Source organism: Mustelus asterias, chromosome 20 (assembly GCF_964213995.1).
Source record: "Mustelus asterias chromosome 20, sMusAst1.hap1.1, whole genome shotgun sequence".
Taxonomy (NCBI): Eukaryota; Metazoa; Chordata; class Chondrichthyes; order Carcharhiniformes; family Triakidae; genus Mustelus; species Mustelus asterias.
This window is the reverse complement of record NC_135820.1, coordinates 49,501,498-49,520,932: the sequence shown is the minus strand read 5'-3', so window position 1 is coordinate 49,520,932 and position 19,435 is coordinate 49,501,498. Positions and strand designations below refer to the sequence as shown.

General features: G+C 41.3%; 1 protein-coding gene across 5 annotated transcripts in view; it reads left to right on the top strand.

Moving 5' to 3' along the window:
• The window catches only part of hnf4a (hepatocyte nuclear factor 4, alpha), a 175,819-nt gene extending 159,013 nt beyond the window's left edge, over window positions 1–16,806 (top strand). For 4 of the 5 annotated variants that reach the window (XM_078236505.1, XM_078236502.1, XM_078236504.1 and 1 more), the window contains 5 exons: window positions 3,095–3,182; window positions 3,307–3,459; window positions 7,167–7,403; window positions 9,551–9,673; window positions 11,242–16,806. In XM_078236505.1, the coding sequence (XP_078092631.1) occupies window positions 3,095–3,182; window positions 3,307–3,459; window positions 7,167–7,403; window positions 9,551–9,673; window positions 11,242–11,369 (729 nt within the window). In that variant the 3' untranslated portion in view covers window positions 11,370–16,806. The remainder of the gene's footprint in view (window positions 1–3,094; window positions 3,183–3,306; window positions 3,460–7,166; window positions 7,404–9,550; window positions 9,674–11,241) is intronic. The other variant, XM_078236503.1, reaches the window with a different exon arrangement.
• Window positions 16,807–19,435: the final 2,629 nt, after the last annotated feature.

Genomic DNA, 19,435 nt, shown 5'->3' with positions numbered 1-19,435 from the left:
GTGTGGGTTAAAGTTTCTTAAAGTTTATTTATTAGTCACAAGTGAGGCTTACATTAATATTGCAATGAAGTTACTGTGAAATTCCCCTAGTCACCACAGTCCGGGCGCCTGTTCTGGTCAATGCACCTAACCAGCACATCTTTCAGACTGTGGGAGGAAACCAGAGCACCCGGAGGAAACCCACGCAGACACGGGGAGAATGTGCAAACTCCACACAGACAGTGACCCAAGCTGGGCATCGAACCCAAGTCCCTGGCACTGTGAAGCAGCAGTACTAACCAGTGTGCTACCATGCTGCCCCAAGGTTGATTGGCCATGCTAAATTGACTCTGAGTGTGAGGGGGATTAACAGGGTAAATGCATGGGGATAAGGCCTGGGTGAGCAAGTTCAATGGGCCAAATGGTCTCCTTCTGCACTGTAGGGATTCTATGAAATATCTGAAGTTAGGCCAATCTATAAGATTTTCTACTTTTTTGGTCAGGATTTTAGAGCTGCTCCAGCTTGGCGGGATATTGCAATCCTTGCAAAGCGTACGGCAATTTAAATGGTCCGCCACATCCGTCAGGGGGTGGCACACTGTGTCAGGACTGTAAAATCCTGACCATCATCCTCTTTTTAAATTTCTCTCTGTCCCATACATGCTTATATCACAATTAATCAAAATACAGTCGAGCGTATCACGTTTCTCCCTGCCACTTCCTACTTCAGTATCTAACTGATGGACCATGCCTCAATCATGACCAGTTCGAGATTTATTTTGCTTTTCTTACGCAGCAGGTTTGGTCGAATGTGTTGTGCATTAATTCATCTCAACCCAGCTGGCCTGTATCCAGCAAGCTCAGTGTCTGACCTCAACCAGTCACCAGAGACAAAGAAGTTGATCTAACTTCAAAAATTGGGTTTGAATTATTTAGTGAAGAAGGAATTCAGGTGTTAACAAAAAAAATCTGAATAGAGATGATTAGATCATAATTGCAACCATGTGCGCTGGAATGTGCAACTTGCATTATTGCCATGTTTTTAAATGGGATGCCATGACTGCATTGTCACACATCCCTAACTGATATGGCACGAAAGGGATATATTAGAACAGGTGCTTATGCAGAAGTAACAGGACGAAAGGCCATGCTGAGTGAACACAATGATTTTGTCACTGCATTAGCATATTCCCATATCAGCTCATGCACCAATCAGGGGAATCATTTAAACCATTCATCAGACTCAGTCGGTCTTTTGGATGGAGGGAACACACTGGGAAGAAGCTCAGATTAGAACAGATTGTGCTGCAACAGATGCTCTGTCTGTTCCCAAGGTGCGAAAGTGGTGAGATTTCAGCACAGGCTGTTCTCAGAGCTAACCCTGCAGTGAGCAAGAGAGAGCGACTTTTTAATTAGTGCATTTCAAACAGAAAGTTGAACTGAGTGTCGGCTGGCAATAGTGGAAGTGCTTAGAAAAGTCTGTGAATTCAGGCCATGTCACCACACTATTCCTTCACTGGAATAGATCTGGTTTGCAATAGGTTACGCGGTCATGGAAACAGAGGGCCAGAGGGCAAAGTCTTGAGGAGGCTTCGGGGAGCCTCGTCTGCCTTTTATCCAGAAGGCTTGCCAAACCGCATGCCAATCAGGCAGCGGCAAGGCCAGGCCGGGACTTCCTCTGAAATCAGGCCCCCAGAGATAGAGAGGCCTCACCTGGTAAAAGCTACCGGCCAATCAAAGGCCACCTGACAAGCTGCTCACACAGTAGCACCTGTTGTGCACAATACATGGCGACAGGCCCATTGGCAGCTAGATTAATCCCAAACGTGGCAAGATGAGGTCCTTAAGGTCCTCAATTGGCTGCAGGGTAGGAAGGTCGTCCTTGGGCCATCTTACCTTGTGCATAATTCAGATGGAGGTGAAAGGGTGGCAGAGCTCAGGTATGTCACCATCCTGCCTATGTACATACCCTTCCCATCTTCAAGCACGTACCTATAAGAGCACAATATTCCACCAATAAGAGCAGGGTTAGACCATACATCCTCTTAAGCCTGTTCTGACATGGAATTCAATCATCATTGCTTACACTTCAACTCCATTATTCCACCTTATTCCCTGATACACTTTACTGGCAAATATTTACGAATCTGCCTTGAAAATCTCAATTAAGCCCACATTCAAAGTCTTTTGGCGAAGAAAGTTCTAGATTTCCATTACCATCTGTGTCTAGGGTGGCATGGTAGCACAGTGGTTAGCACTTCTGCCTCACAGCTCCCGATACCTGGATTCGAGTCCTGGCTCGGGTGACTGTGTGGAGTTTGCGTGTTCTCTTTGTGTCTGTGTGGGTTTCCTCCAGGTGTTCTGGTTTCCCCCCACAGTCCGAAAGACATGCTGGTTAGGTGCATTGGCTAAATTCTCCCTCAGTGTTACCCGAACAGGCGCCGGGTTATGGCAATTTCCACGGTAACTTTTTAAAAATTCATCCGTGGGACATGGGTGTCACTGGCTGGCCAGTATTTATTGCCCATCACTGGTTGCCCGAGGGCATTTGAGAGTCAACCACATTGCTGTGGCTCAGAAGTCACATGTAGGCCAAGCCAGGTAAGGATGTCAGGTCTCCTTCCCCGAAGGACATTAGTGGACCAGATGGGCTTTTTCCGATAATAATCAATGATTTCATGCCCATCAGTAGATTCTTAATTCTAGATTTTTTTTTCTTGAATTAAAATTCCACCACCTGCTGTCCGGAATTCAAACCCAGAACATAAGCTGAGTTTCTGGATTAATAGTCTCGCGATAATACCACTAGGCAATTGCCTCCCCTAAACTTCATTGTAGTGTTAATGTAAGCCTACCTGCGACACTAATAAATAAACTTTGTATTTTCAAATTCACTCTGAAATGTTCTAGCTCCAATTTTAAGATGCCAAGATTAAGAATCTGATGAGTCAAAGATTATAAAACTATTTAAAGAGAAATGTATCATTGATTACACGTGTATTCAAGGAAGCTAATGAGATATTCTGTGGCAAGGTTCACTGATTTTTATAATAATCAGAAATGCTGTTTATTAGCAATGAAGGTTGACTAATGGTCATGTGTGTTATTTGAATAGGTTGCTTTATTGCGAGCTCATGCTGGGGAACATTTACTGCTTGGAGCTGCAAAGCGTTCTATGATGTTCAAAGATGTTCTGCTCTTAGGTAAAATGATTACTTTGTGTGGATTATTGTATTTTTAAATTCCTTTATTTAACCATAAGTGGTCTGATCAAAATATTGGGGAAATATCCCTAAAATCTGTGATGTTATCTTTTTTTCTCTAAAGGCAACGACTATATCATCCCACGCAATTGCCCAGAGCTGGAAATAAGCCGTGTAGCAACCAGAATTCTAGATGAACTGGTTCAGACATTTCAGGAGCTGCAGATCGATGACAATGAATATGCCTGCTTGAAAGCAGTTGTTTTCTTTGATCCAGGTAGGAAGCAGGCACATGAAACAAAATAAATAGTTCCAACATTCCCATCTCCTGGGCGGCACAGTGCCAGAGACCCAGGTTCAATCCTGGCCTTGGGAGACTGTCTGTGTGGAGTCTGCACATTCTCCCCCGTGTCGGCATGCGTTTCCTCCGGGTGCTCCGGTTTCCTCCCACACTCCAAAGATGTGCAGGTTAGGTGAATTGGCTATGCTAAATTGCCCCTTAGTGAATCAAGATGTGTAGGTTAGATGGATTAGCCATATTAAATAAGTTTGGTTACAGGGATAGGGTGGGGTAAGGTATTCTGTCAGAGAGAATGGGTGCAGACTCAATGGGCCGAATGGCTTCCTTCTGCATTGTAAGGATTCTGTGATCTGTTACATGGAATAACAAAGTTTTAAAGACTTTGCATATATCATAATGGACATTTGGAAATAACATTCAGCTTTTCATAAACTGAGAGAGTGACTGCTGAATCATCCCAAAGGTAACACTGCCACCTTGAAACTACTCTTTCTATAGTACTATATAGTTCACTAAGTGTCAATGTGGTGTGAAGGCACGTACTGGTGGTCAGCGTTTTATGTCATGGATGCACATGACACTTACACTGGAATGTAGTACAAGTAAATGCAACGTTATAAAAGGATAATCCATTGCCTGATTACTGGGAAATAATGGTCAATAGTAAATATTATATTAATGTAATTATCCAATACAAAATATTAAAAATATTTCAATTACATCAACAATTCCCCTAAAGTAGACTCATAAAACAAAATCAAAACAATCATAAAACTTCACAATTGGCCTATTGGGTAAAGGCGATGTCTAATATTACTCCACCATACACACCAGAATGTTTTTATCCTGCCAGCTAATTTGAACCAGGATTACATTTGGAGCGCTAACAACTTGGCAAATAAATACAGGAATAAGGTGGTTTGCCTTTATTTTGTATTATGCTCATGATTAAGACCTCCATTTTAAACTATTTATCCAAATAGTACCAAAAAAATCACCATTGTAGTTTAAATGTGAAGCTTTTGTCCTTGTTCATTGACACACAACAATGTGATTCATAATTAAACTAATCCATTCAATGCATTTGAAATACAAATGTTTTAAATTAGTTGATATCATGTTTTGTACATGTGAATTTCACTGAAAAAACATAATTTTCCATAATCTTTATCAATATCCACTTTCCACATATATGCAAATAAACAGCCATTGAGGTTCAAACAGTTCACCAGCATCATCTGAACTAAAAAGCTAAATTATTGCCTTCAAGTCACTATCAGGTTTCTGTGCTGCTATACATTTTATATGGGGCTACACTTAAGGAAAAATCAGATCAAAATAGCTGACGGGGTTTCTTAATCCGGTTGTTTTTATTATTAGTTCCTGACAGGCCAAATGTGTTGCCTGGAATTCCTGGAGTTCTGCCAGTCCCATAGGAGTGCCAGAGCTTAGGAGTACTGTTATTCAGAGTTCCCATGACAACCCCGTCCTCTCAGTGTCACTTGTAAAGGCTGGGGAAGGACCAATTCAAAATTTTGACTCACCAGCCAAAATGGGGGTCTAATTTGAGTTTGTGGCTGCCCCTGCTAAAATTACAGTAGGATTCTGACAGAGATTAATTGCAGATTTTCAGGGCATAATCTAGTTTTTTAAATAATTAAGAGTATTTTTTTTATTGATAGCACTGACTATAAGGGGCAGCTAAAAGGATAACCAGGCCAATAATGCCTTAGATTCTGATGATATGTATCATATTGTAGGGAGGCACGGCGGCACAGTGGTTAGCACTGTTCACAGCACCAGGGACCCGGGTTCGATTCCCAGCTTGGGTTTCTGTCTGTGCATGTTCTCCCCTCTGGGTGCTCCGGTTTCCACCCACAGTCCAAAAGAAGTGCTGATTAGGTGCATTGGCCATGCTAAATTCTCCCTCAGTGTACCCGAACAGGCGCCAGAGTGTGGCGACAAGGGGATTTTCACAGTAACTTCATTGCAGTGTTAGCGTAAGCCTACTGTGACACTGATAAATAAAAAATATATAATCTTAACAAACTATTGTATGTGGAACAATTTTCCAGGAAAGTTATGTTATAACGCAGAAGAGTCAAGACGTATGTTTAACATTTAAAACAATGGGATTCCTTTTGGTCAGCTTAGAGGGAATTAGGTGTGATAGAGTGTTTACATTGGCTATGTTCTAGTTCATAGATGAATGGTTATAAGATCAGTATTTACAATGCTGTGTATTAAAGCGTGAATGCCAAAATATACACTCTAAGGAGCTGCCTCTTATTGCCGTAAAACTAAGAACATTTGCATCAATGATAATCCTGAAGCTGACATTTTCATAGTCACCAGCTGTTCAATGTAACATTTTCACCATTATTGCTCATGGCCTATTGTTTAAAAATGGTGCCAAAATACTTTGATATAGAAGAAAATTTTATAAAAATTTTAATCTTCGAAAAGTACCTTCCTCTCAATCCAGTCCACCTACCATTCGCAGCTGAAGGCTTTTGCCAAAATCCAAGTGTGATTGACTATTGGCATTGCCAAGGTGCGTGGCCTGAATTGAGGGGGCTGAGTTGGGGGTCTGAGGAGAGAGGGAGCTTGAGTGAAGGGTCTGAGAGGGGGAAGGGCCTAAGTGGGGGTTTGAGGGGAAAGGGGGACTGTGGGGAGCCTGAGGAGAAAGGTGGCCTGAGTAGGAGGAAATACCTACTTCAATGGTCTTGGTGCCTCCCCGCCGATTTCCAGCGCAGAGCTGACGCTGCCGGAAATCTGGCGCTGGGAGACACTATCGGGGGCTGGAACGCATACACGAATCCCGCTCATCGACCGCCACAGGATTCTCCCGGCCCGCTGCACTAAAAAATTAGCACAGTGGGATGGGATAATCATCCTCCACATTTTTTCAAAGAAATTGCAGATTTTCCTTACTGTACTGAGTCCAAAACTGTCACATCATGTAACTGAAATCCCTTACCCCTGAAGCATTTTGTAAGTGTTGCCTGCAACCTCTTCAACACCTTCACTACATTCCTGATGTGGTGCTTAGAAATGGACAGATACTTCAGTTGAATCTGCGCCAATATTTAAAGATTTAACATAACTTGCTTGCTTTTGTACTCCATGTCTTTGTACTCTGTTTTTCAACTCCAGGTTCCTGTATGCCTTCACTAACTGCTTTCTCAGAACCTGCTCTACCACCTTCACTGATCTGTGCACTAACACCCCAAGGTTCCTCTGTTCCTGCACTCCTTTTAAAATTGTATCCTTTATTTTGTATTGTCTCTCCAAAGGGAGGGTTAAAGGGGGAGAGGGGTGGATGACCTTGAAGGAAGGTCTCTCTGATGGGTCCAAGTGACTTACATTACAGCACCCCCACCACCACCAAATCGTATTGCTAAAGCAGCCAAGCTTCCCAAAGTGTGTGCCCACCGCAGATAAAATATCAGCTGTAAACATTGATTAACGTCCTTAATGGAGTGTATAATCCAGCGTATAATCCTATTGTGCCAATGTAATTATCTTGAAACAAATAAGATATGTTTAAATAAATGTCTTATGAAAAAGATGCATTAAAGTTATAAATCAAAATTATCTCTCGTTTTAACTTGTGTGTTCACGGCAAGGAAATAGGATGGAATAATACAGTTCTAAAATAGTGAACTAACATCTATCCACAGATGCCAAAGGACTCAGTAACCCTGCCAAAATCAAACGTATGCGATTCCAGGTGCAAGTCAGTTTGGAGGACTATATTAACGACAGACAATATGACTCTCGGGGTCGATTTGGAGAGCTGCTGCTATTGCTACCCACTCTACAGAGCATCACCTGGCAAATGATAGAGCAAATACAGTTTGTCAAACTCTTTGGAATGGCTAAAATTGACAACCTTCTTCAAGAGATGCTTCTGGGAGGTGAGGAAAAATTTTCAACTAAACTCGCTGGAGGTTGATCCAACAGTGTAAGATACAACTCGTGCCAAAAATAAAGACAAGTTTAGCATTCACACAAAAGCAAAATACTATGTGATGATGGAAATCTGAAATCAAAATGTCAAATGCTTGAAGTATTTCTTTCTTATTTTAATTCTTTCATGGGAACTGGGCATCACTGGCTGGATCAACGTTTATTACCCATCCCTATTTGCCCCTGTGAAGATGTCAGTGAGCTGCTTTCTTCAACCACTGCAGTTAATGTGGTGCAGGTATACCCACTGTGCTGTTAGGAAGGGAGTTCCAGGATTTTGACCCAGCGACGTTTTGACCCAGGTGATATAGTTCCAAGTCAGGATGATGTGTGACTCAGAGGGTAACTCGCAGCTGATGGTGTTCCCATGCATTCCCACCCTTGTCCGTCAACGTGTTTTTGGAAGGTTCTGCCAAAGTAGTTTTGATGAGTTTCTGCAAAATATCTTATAGATGGTGCACACTGCTGTCACTGTGCATTGGTGGTTGAGGGAGTGAATGTTTAAGGTGGTGGATGAAGTGCCAGTTAAGTGGGCTGCTGTGCCCTGGACGGTATCGAGCTTCTTGATTGTTGTTGGAGATTCACTCATCCAGACAAGTGGAGAGTATTCCATCACACTCCTGATTTGTAGATGGTGGACAGGCTTTGGGGAGTAGAGAGAGAAGTAGAGTCATGTTTTCAGTTTTGTGAACTTCCATCAGATCGGAAACAGTTAGAAAGCTTTGGAGTACGTGCAAGGGGGAGTGTGGGCTAAAGGATAAAGGGGAAGGTCTGTAATAGGGATGGAGGGCAGGAGAATTTGGTGCAAGACTAAATGGATTAGTAATGGGACTAGTAAAGGATCAAAAGATGTGGCCCATGGAGGTGTGAATGGCAGGATCCTGAATGGCTATCATCTGAAAGCAAAGGAAATAAGAGAGAAACAAATGAGAATAAACCAAACCAACAAAGAAAAATAAAACAAAATGGGAGCAGAAGATATGCGCTAGAATTTTACCCCCCCCCGCCACCTCCCCCAATGGGGAGGTCCATTGACCTCAGGCAGGATTTTCCAGTCTTGGGTTGAGCGAGGCTGTAAAATCCCCCCACTCCCCACAATCTAAAATTACTGAACTCAATTTTGTATCCAAAAGGTTATAAAGGATAAATTCAATGTGTGAAAACGGGACTTGTTTCTACAAGGACTTTCTATTGGACTCTCCTACCAATACTGTGGTGGACAGGTACATCTGTGAACATACAAATGTATATAGATTGATGAATGCACATCAAGCAGGCCTACATTGGGAAGACCAAACAGACTGGCTGGCTACTCTGTGTTCACAACCTCACTTTCATTCTATCGTTTCTGTGGATCAGCTCCATTCAGACCCAGCTTCCACTACCTTGAACAATCACTTCCTTTACCATTGACGCACAGGGGCAACAGTGTGCACTATCTACAAGATGCACCGTAGCAACTCACCTCCTTCAACAGTCCCTTGCAAACCAGCAACCTCTGCTGCTTAGATGGACAAGGGAAGCAGAACCATGGGAACACCACCACCTGCAAGTTCCTTTCCAAGTCTCACATCATCCTGAATTAGAACTATATCATGACCTGTTCGCTGTTGCTGGATGAAAACCCTGGGACTTTCTCCCTCATAGTACTGTGGATGTACTTACACCAGGTGGATTGAAATGCTTCAAAAAGTTGGTTCACACCTTCTCAATGTAAATTAGGGATGGGCAACACATGATGACTTTGCCAACATTGCCCACAACACATGAATGTGTAAAGTAAGTCACTCTTTCATCTGGAAGGAGTACTTGGGACCTTGGACAGAGAAAGGGATGCTTTATTTCCTTCCTTCTTATTTCCCTTGTGTTTGATGTGAGCTATTCAGGATCCCGCCATTCATACCTCCTCTCGCTACATATTTTGTTTCTTTATTTGTCCGATTGTTACTCCATTTGGCCTTGCAACATGAAACCTTTTGTTATTTAATCTCCTACATTTGCATGGAAAGGTGTTGGACAGATAATCTGGAGAAATCCCACAGAAGTTCAACCTCACTATCTTTTCTCAGATTCTCAATTATCCCTTGTGTTTCAGGTACTGCAAATGAGACACCGCATACACACCATTCACTACATCCTCATTTAGTCCAGGAACATCTGGCAAGCAATGTGATAGTGGCCAGTGCAACGCCTGCTCCAGTACAAAATGGACAGATCTGTAAGTATTACATAATGCTAATCCAAAATTTGCCTCACTGTAGGATGATTTTCTTTTTCATGCAGTTCAAGAACTTATTTTATATATCTAATTTTTTTTCTTTATTTTTGATTTGTAATAAACCATTTTCCAATACAAAAGACCAATGTGCCGATGCTAATATTGCCCTGTCAGTAACAAGACTTATTCCCCTTTCAGAGCTACAAAGCCAATGTGCAGGGTTGATGGGATAAGCCCCTAATCCATCTCCTTGCTTGCTCCAAGAAGTAATTCAAATTCAATCCAACTCATGGTTCACAGCAAAAGAACATACTAGATCCAAGCTGACAAGAATAGGCGATACACCTGATCTCAAGTTTGACCTTACAGGTGATCTTAGCCAAAAAGCTGAGAAACGATAAGATGGATAGGATCTGCCTCACTTGATCAGACTGATAAGTGTTTCCTTTTGTGATGAAAAGCACCAACCTCTGCTTAATGTCTTTAACAATAGTCCAGCAAAGCCTGTGCTAGTTTAGCTCAGTTGCTTAGAGAGCACTGCTTAATAATATTAATGGCATGGCTTCAATCCTCGTACCTGCCGAGGCCATTCTTGGGGCCAGCCTCTTCTACTTGCCCCATTGTGATATCGTGACATCACTGATTCATGATTAGCAACCTTTGTAAGAGGTTGCTGCACGAAGAGAGACAGACTACAATGCTGGCAACTATGCCCTGATCTCTTGCTATGCTGAGGGAATGAGATTCCTGGTATTGGCCTCATAAGAGATAGATGGAGGTTTAAATTCAGGTCCTTCTAGCAGATTCACACTGAGGTACAGTGGGGGTGTACCATTAGGGACCATTGGTAGTAGCCGCTATGTGTTATTTGATTTGATTTGATTTATTATTGTCACATGTATTGGGATACATAAAAAGTATTGTTTCTTGCGCGCTATACAGACAAAACATACCATTCACAGAGTAAATAGGGGAGAAGGAAAGGAGAGGGTGCAGAATATAGTGTTACAGTCACAGATAGGGTATAGAGAAAGATCAGTTTAATATATAGGAGGTCCATTCAAAAGTCTGGTGGCAGCAGGGAAGAAGCTGTTCTTGAGTCGGTCGGTACGTGTTCTCAGACTTCTGTATCTTTTTTCCGACAGAAGAAGGCAGAAGAGAATATGCCCCGGGTGCGTGGGGTCCTTGATTATGCTGGCTGCTTTTCTGAGGCAGCAGGAAATGTAGGCAGAGTAAATGGATGGGAGGTTGGTTTGTGTGATTGATTGGGCTATGTTCACAATGCTTTGTAGTTTCTTACAGTCCTTGGTCAGAGCAGGAGTCATACCAAGCTGTGACACATTTGGAAAGGATGCTTTCCATGGTGCATCTGTAAAATTGATGGGCGTCGTAGCGGGCATGCCGAATTTCCTTAGCCTCCTCAGAAAATAGAGGCGCTGTTAAACAGGGTTATTGCTCTTTATAAATACTGTGACCAGAAATCTGTTATGTTTTCAATATGTCTCTTGTATTACTTGTGTTTTGTTTAAAATAATTCTTGATTTGTTTTGTTTCTTTTACATCCACAGCCACACCTGAAACTCCATTACCTTCTCCACCTGGAGGGTCTGCGTCTGAGCCGTACAAACTGGTAGCAGGTTCTGTCTCGAAAGCATCCATTCCTCAACAAACCATTCCAAAACAAGAGGCAATTTAACAACTGGGATTCATGCCAGAGGAAAAGTGATAAATAAATAACTCAATAGGTTTTCCACACCTAGAGGACCATATTCTGAGAATGCTGTTTTAATAAGGGTTCCATTGTAAGAGACAACACAGATGAATCCAAAGATAAGCAAAAGGTTAATGTTAAGACATGTTTAACTGGCTGTCATTGTAATACTGTTCCCTGAGTATCCACGAGGCTGCCGTTCAGTGTGGAAATATTTGGTTCAATTAATTTAATAATTTGGGATCCGGCATCTATAATGACAGCCATTTCCTTCATCTTTCTGGTCGATTTTAATTCTGGGTGCCCAATGGTTATTGCACAAACAGGGGATTATAATGGTGCAGATTAAGATAGTCAAGGGGTCATATCATGACCTTGATGTTCGCCATCCAGATTTTAACTCTTCTGAAGCACTGGAGAGCAGGGAGACAGGAGATCACTGCAGGAGCTCCTCAAGGTAGTGCCCTAGGCCCAACCATCTTCAGCTACTTCATCAAGCACCTTTCTTCCATCGTTAAGGTCAGATGTGGGGCTGTCCTTTAATTATTGCACAATGTTCAGCACCATTCACTACTCCTCATGTGCTGAAGCAGTCCACGTCCAAATGCATCAAGACCTGGACAACATTCAAGCTTGAGAGGATAGTTGGAAAGTAACACTCATGCCACAGATGTTTCAGGCAATGACCAGCTCTAACAAGGCAGAATGCAACCATCACGATTGACATTCACTGACATTACCACCGCTGAATCCCCCACTAACAATCCCCAATGGGAGTTACCATTGGACCAGCTACAAGAGCAGATTGGGACGTCTATGATGAGTAACTCACTTCCTGACTCCCCAAAGCCTGTCCACCATGTACAAGGCACAAGTCAGGAGTGTGATGGAATATCCTCCACTTGTCCGGATGAAGAGGCTCTCGGCCATCCCAGACAAAGCAGCCTACCTGATTGGCATCCCATCCACCACCATAAACATTCACTCCCTCCACCGCCAATGCACAGTAGCAGCAGTGTGCACCATCTACAAGATACACTGCAGCAACTCACCAATGTTCCTATGACAGCAGTTTCTAAACCTGCGACTTCTATCACCGAGAAGGACAAGTGCAGCATATACATGGGAACACCACCGCCCGCAAGTTCCCCTCCAAGTTACTAACTTTCCTGACTTGAAAATAAAGTGCTGTTCCTTCACTGTCGCTGGGTCAAAATCCTGGAACTCCTTTCCTAACAGCAGTGCGGATGTACCTCCACCACATGGGTTGCAGTGATTCAAGAGGGCGGCTCACCACCACCTTCTCGAGGGCAATTAGGGATGGGCAATAAATGCTGGTCTGGCCAGCGACAGCCATCCCATTAAAGAATTAAGACATATACGAAATTATAGTCCAGTAATGTCATAAGTACCACAACACCAATGTAAGTGAAAGATTTAGTAACTCCACGGGGGCCAAACCCAACATCAGAATCTGATGGAAGTCAGTGGAGTGGCCAGGTTAAAATTTTACATTGAACTTTTCTGAGGATTCCTTGAGGGCCCCCAAGCTACACACCAAGCCCTTACGCCTTCGCGCTTTGCCTCTCCTTCTTGGCATCAGTATCACCTGTGAAAACTGCCCCCCAACATTATCATGCCAGGGATGACCCCTTGGTGCCCCGGCATCCTCAGGTCCTAATTTCTGCTCTCAGCCACTGAGCCTGATGCCCCCTGTCAGTTTTAGCCAGTGGACAGTGCTGCAGCATTCGACTTGAGCTGCCAAATGTTCCAACATTCATGCCGAGCTCGCCATGGGGGTCTCACTCCCACCCTTCGTCCCGTCCACCCTGAACATGCCCCGGTTTAAAATCGACTTCTAAGTTTTTCAACTGAACTTGTACTCATAAAGGTCTGTACTTGTCACATTTAAAGAATGTTCAGTATCTGACTTATAGTCACCACTGCCCGACTAGATGTGAACTAGATTTTGACATAAACTCAGGGTGAATTTGCAATGTTTTGACCCTGAGTACACATTCTGATTTTCTGCGGAGAACCAGCTCAACTATCCCACTAAAGCTTAAGTGAGTTTAATATTTATGAATTGGTCGTATTTGGATTTTTCTATAAACTTAGTTCCTTTGTCCTCCCCTTCATTTATTATTAGTGTACTTTTGCGTACCATATTTTTAGATTCTCTTTTATATCATTTCAATAGTTGAAATTTGAATAGATGTACATATGAGAAAAAGAAATTATACACATTACAATGTAAAATGTTTAATTTACTTAAATGATTTGAAGAAAAATCTTTCATTGCTGCAAATACAGTAGTGGTAACCTTTGTTGATCTAGTAATTCCATCCAATAGTAAAAAGTTAAATTACCGTTCTTTCCCAGTGTGCCGTGCACTTCTGTACAAATGAATACGAGTACATGTACAATACATATTACGTGTCAAATGGGAGCTTTGCACCTCTTCTTTTTTACCAGCCATTCATACTTGAACTGCCACACAAGTGGATCCTACATTGAGATAGGATGCCCTCCTTTCAAATGCCATTTTCTCCCACATAGCGGTCACAACTTATCACCTCACTTATAGTGGAGAGATACATCAATCACAAATGAACTAAAAAGAGGCAGAATGACTGGACTGCCAATTTAAGCCTCCTACATTGCAATAGGGATTATTCTTCAAAAGAACTTTTTAACTAAAAAGCGGTTTGGGTTGTCCTGAAGTTGTGAAAGACGCTTTAAAATTGCATCTTTTTTGTTCTGATGTACTTTTGAGGTAGATTTCTGTGGGGGTTCTCCTAACTCCTCCATTGCTTCAGCAGGGAATCAAATAATGCTCAGAAAAAGAGTGTTGACAGCAATTTTGGCAGGCTGACTTCCAGGGCCAATTGATTCCACAACCTGTTTCAGAGCAGAGGGAAGTTTGTCTACAATATTTGATCTAGTCCAAAGCACTAATATGTAGGTTTTGCATATTATCATCATGTCACCATTTGCATTAATGCTTTACAAATAATAATAAATGCAAATCTTTTAACAAGGGCAATAATATAACTTTTGAAAAATATGAAAAGAACTATTCTGTTACAGCCCATCTTCCACTAGGCTTGCCATTTGGATCCACACCAGCTTGAGGAATAGTAACTACTTTTATGTACCCTTCCATCATTCCCGCTACCCTGCATTACTCTGTGTAATAAGAATGTCACTATTGTGCCTATCTACCTGCTCCAACACGACTTCAGAATAATCCAAAACCCATTGACTTTAGGGCTCACTACCTCAGGAATATTTTATTTAAAAGAGAGGCCTCTGATAAAATGATATCAGGTGTATATTTTTTCGTTAAAATAAGCATCTTTTTTTCAACTTGTTTGAAGTGAAACACTTTTCTTCTAAAATGTTAACAATGAGCTAATGAAAATGCAACTTTTGTATAACTATTTGCTTTAGCAGTTAACATAATTATAAATAAAGGCAAATATTGTTATTCTATTTGCTGAAACTCAGACAGCAAAGACTATTTGTTGGCATAACATCACAGCTACATTGTGCTTTGAATTCCTGACTGTCTATAAGCAGAATATTTGTGTTCCAAAAGTAGATTTATTACATGCCATTTTATTTAAACCAAGGTGATTCCTTTTCACTTTCTGTGCATAACAAAGCCTCTAATGCACATGAAATACTTTCATTCATGTAAAATACTTCTGGGGTAATGTTTAGTCTATTTAATAAACAGGGTTTTAATAGCACTTTGGCAAAATCCTTCCTGCATTGTAAAGGAGCATATTGAAAAGACACAGCTTATAATAGAATAATGAATATGATGCTTGAATAGTCTTGATTGAACATGTTAGTATATATGGATGCTTGCATTGTTTTATGACCAATGTTGCAAACAATTCCTCAGTTGAATGTTTATGATGTAAACTAATTGGTTTTATCCATCAAGTACAAGAAACCTCACCACAGTATTGATGCTCCATTGTGCAGTCTATAAAATATCATTAAACCACCCTATAACAACTGAACAACCTAAAGGATATTGGCCTGATTTCATACTTGGTGCGGCAGAGGCACAGACATAGTACCAACTCTGTAAACATTGATTGGTTACAGGAGTGACTGAGTGTCCTGAAGCTAATGGCAATATTGAGTATTTGAGTCAATTGTCGAATCAAAGTCTGAAAATCTACAGTCAATAGTTAGATTGACATTCCTCTGATTTTTTTATTCTAAAACCATAGCAGAGAAAAACACTGATAGAGGCTTACACCACAAAGGTGCCTTATACTCAAACTCCTCTGTTATGACCAGCCGTGCACAGCTCCAAAAATAATGTGTGCTCAACCGTCCCAGAGTGGCTGCCTTTGCATAATGATATGCCATTCGGCAACATCTTGAGAATTCTTTGAACTTCCTGTGCTTTGGTGCACTGAGCAGAAATATTCTCTGGCTAGTGACTGTTGTCTGATAATGCCAATTGGTCGACACATGACAGTTCGAGTCAATCAGGCTGAACATTCATGCTGTGGTTAACATTTAACCTAAATTACCCTTCATAAACGATAGCTTTCTGCAGAATGACTATGAGTTCATGTTATCTCAGGTGCTGGTGAATTTCTCAAGTCTCAAAATACTCTTTCTGGTTGGCAGCAGCTCCTCTATATTATAGCAAAAATATAAGGTTCAAATCTGTGTGTTTATCTACAAAATGCAGCATTCATTGTCTTCTGATATGTTGCCATGGTTTAAATTTGGTAAAGTATTTCTGATAAACATCTGTCTCAAGGCAATGATTTGCATGTTTTACAAACCACAGTTCAGTTGCAAAGAGTTCATATCCCACCAAGTATAATGGCAAAGCACACACTGGCAGGCAATTCAATCTTTGTCTGCTTGTAGCAAAAGTGCCTATGATAAAGCATTAATAGATTTGTAACTGTAGATTTTGCACTTCACATATTGAATTATTTTCGTGCTTACAGCATCTGGGTGGGGTTAGAGTGCTCACAAGTGCCAGAAGCTCTAAAATGAGTAAGTTAAAAAGAAAATGTTCTTCATCTACCTGCAGCCAGGTAGCATTTATTTGTACATAGAACAAATAATGACAATAGCTCTAATTAATTTATTGTAATACGGATATAATTTTTCATGAAACCATGACATTATTTTTATAAATCATATCACTGATTAATGACAATTAAGAGAATGACATAGTTCTTTAGCACAAACTGTACATTTTACATTTTATACTTTTCGTCCTTGCAGTTTTCACTGTGTTTGGTATTTCGTTATTAATGTTTCATTACAAATAAAAACCATTTCCTTAAATCTCTGATGTATACTGCCTCAGTCTTGAATACTGTAATTATTAATGTATTGTTGCCATTCCTTTAACCCTTGTAAAAACAGAAATAAAAGATCTTTTCTATGTTTTCCACTGTTTCTGACTATTTGTCTTATTTGCCTTCAAAAAGGCAGCTCAGCAATTGCACTAAACTAAATGTAGAAAATGCTGGAATAAACAGCAGGGCAAGCTGTGGGGGGAAAAAAAGGATAGATTCGTTTTTCAAGCTTAGGGCCCTTCCTCAGTAATATCCTTGTGCAATCCTGGGGATTTGGTTCTGGTTAATATAAGGGAATCCAGCAGTTGTAATTATTCATTCATACACAATGATGTAATATTTCTTTAATAGGGATTTTTGGAGGTACAATATAAGTATTAATATTAATGATCTGTGAAGGTTTATAATTGAATAAAATCAACTGTCCCATAGCTTGGATGCGTGGACTTTGTATCATATCATTTCAATGCCTTTAAGGACACTTTCCTATTAAGATTAATTAATAAAATTTGACCTTGGTGACTTCGAATGGTTTGCTATTTAACAACATTTAGTATTTCAATAATAATAGTCAATAAAAATGACCTTTCCCAAGCCAAACTGTACAATATTTTACAAATTAAGGGCACTGATTCCAAATATGTTGCATCAGATCATTAGCCTAATATTGGTTTTGCAATTTAGTGGAGACATACTTTTCAATATCTTATGCTTGACAAAGTATTACACCCAATTCTCAAGAAAGGAGACTTGGGATAGACTTTTGTCTGCACTTCCTATTTTTTTCGTTTATTTATTAATGTCACAAGTAGGCTTACATTAACACTACAATGAAGTTACTGTGAAAATCCCCTAGTCACCACACTCGCCGCCTGTTCAGGTACACTGAGGAAGAATTCAGCATGGCCAATGCACCTAACCAGCAAATGTTTCAGACTGTGGGAGGAGCCGGAGCACCCGAAGGAAACCCATGCAGACACAGGGAGAACGTGCAGACTCCTCACAGACAGTGACCCAAGCCAGGAATTGAACCCGGGTCCCTGGCGCTGTGAGGCAGCAGTGCTAACCACTGTGCCACCATGCCGCCTCAATAAGCAGTAAGCTGGTGGAACAGATCATCCACTCTGCATAGAAGCTGACTCTTCTGAATTCCATTGAAAACAATGCAAAGAAAATGGGTGATCCACTGCCAGATTACTACTCAGGCGATGAAAGTGGAGTCAATCTAATCGAGGTGTTTATCTTCTAGTCCTAAGCGGTCTCACACTTGGACACCATCTGGAGAAGCATAAGCCAATTTCGAATGATTCATCCCTTTTGAAAGTGAAAAGATTCGTCCAAAGGGTATTTTCCCTTTATTCAGGTACACCAATGTCATGTGGACCACGGGCTGGACTGCCTAGGTCTTTTTGAGGGCATGAGTTGTGAAATTCAATGGGAACTCTTTTTTCTCTTCCAGGATATCTTCAAGAGGGGAACGGTGGAAATCCTATAAATATAAATATTTATGTTTTTCTAGACTATCCACAGTTTGTCCACTGAAGTTACAGCAGGTAAGTGGGAGAATCCTGAGGAAGAAACTAGGAAGGAGGTATGAGACTTGCTAATGTCCCTAATTCGAAATTCAATTCAAAAACATAACAGAGCCAGAGAACGGACAGACAGCAATTTTAAATTGCTGAGATAGAACAAATTCAGGAAACTATAAACTAGTTATCTTTACAGCAGTTGTGGGAAATTTTCTAGAACCTTTGCTAAAGGATGAACTAACCAAACAACTAGAGATGGAGAATATATCAGAAATAATTAGCAAGGATTTCTAACAGGAAAGTTTTGTTTAATCAACATTATTGAATTCTTTAAAGAAGGAACAGAAAGACCAGACAAAGGCAATACAGTGGATGTGGTAAAAATAGACTTTCAGATGGCCTTTGATAAGGTGCCACATAAGGCATATGTGACAAAGATTAGCGTGAGAGGCTATATAGCAAAATGGACCAGGGTAGAAAAAGCAAATACAGCTATCCTTTATTTAGCACTCCTAATGTGTTCCTAAAATGCAGCTTGCTAAACAAAGACATGTTAAACGAAAATCCTTTTCACATAAAAAAGCATATAAAAGGGTATTATGTTTCCGGCTTGTCATTTTTACATTAAAAACCAAGGGTAAGATTCTCCGGCCTCCCAGCCGTGTGTTTCCTGCCAGCTGGAGGTGGCATGTTGTTTGCTAGCAGTGGGATTCTATGGTCCCACCACTGTCAATGGGAATTCCTATTGATATCACCCCACGCCGGCGGGAAGCCCACAGGCAAGGGTGCATTGGCAGGACCAGAGAATTCCACTGGCATGAACGGCTGAAGAATTCTGGCCCAATTGCCCGTCTCAAAGCCAGTCCAAAAATATTCTACTTACTATTCTTTCTTACTGCTCATTTAACCTCCCTCCAACTTGCCATTCCTGCTAGCCACTTCCCACATCCCGCTCACCGCCTCTCTCACTCCCTCCCCCTTGCTGCTTCCAGCTTACACCTTCCTCCCTAATCCTCCCAGGAGGTTGGGAATCCTAAATTGCATTAAGGTAGACAAGTTCCCAGAGCCGGGTGGGATCTATCCCAGGTTACTGTGGGGGGCAAGGGGAGAAATAGCTGGGGCCTTAACAGGTATTTTCGCATCCTCTCTGACCATAGGTGAAGTTCTAGAG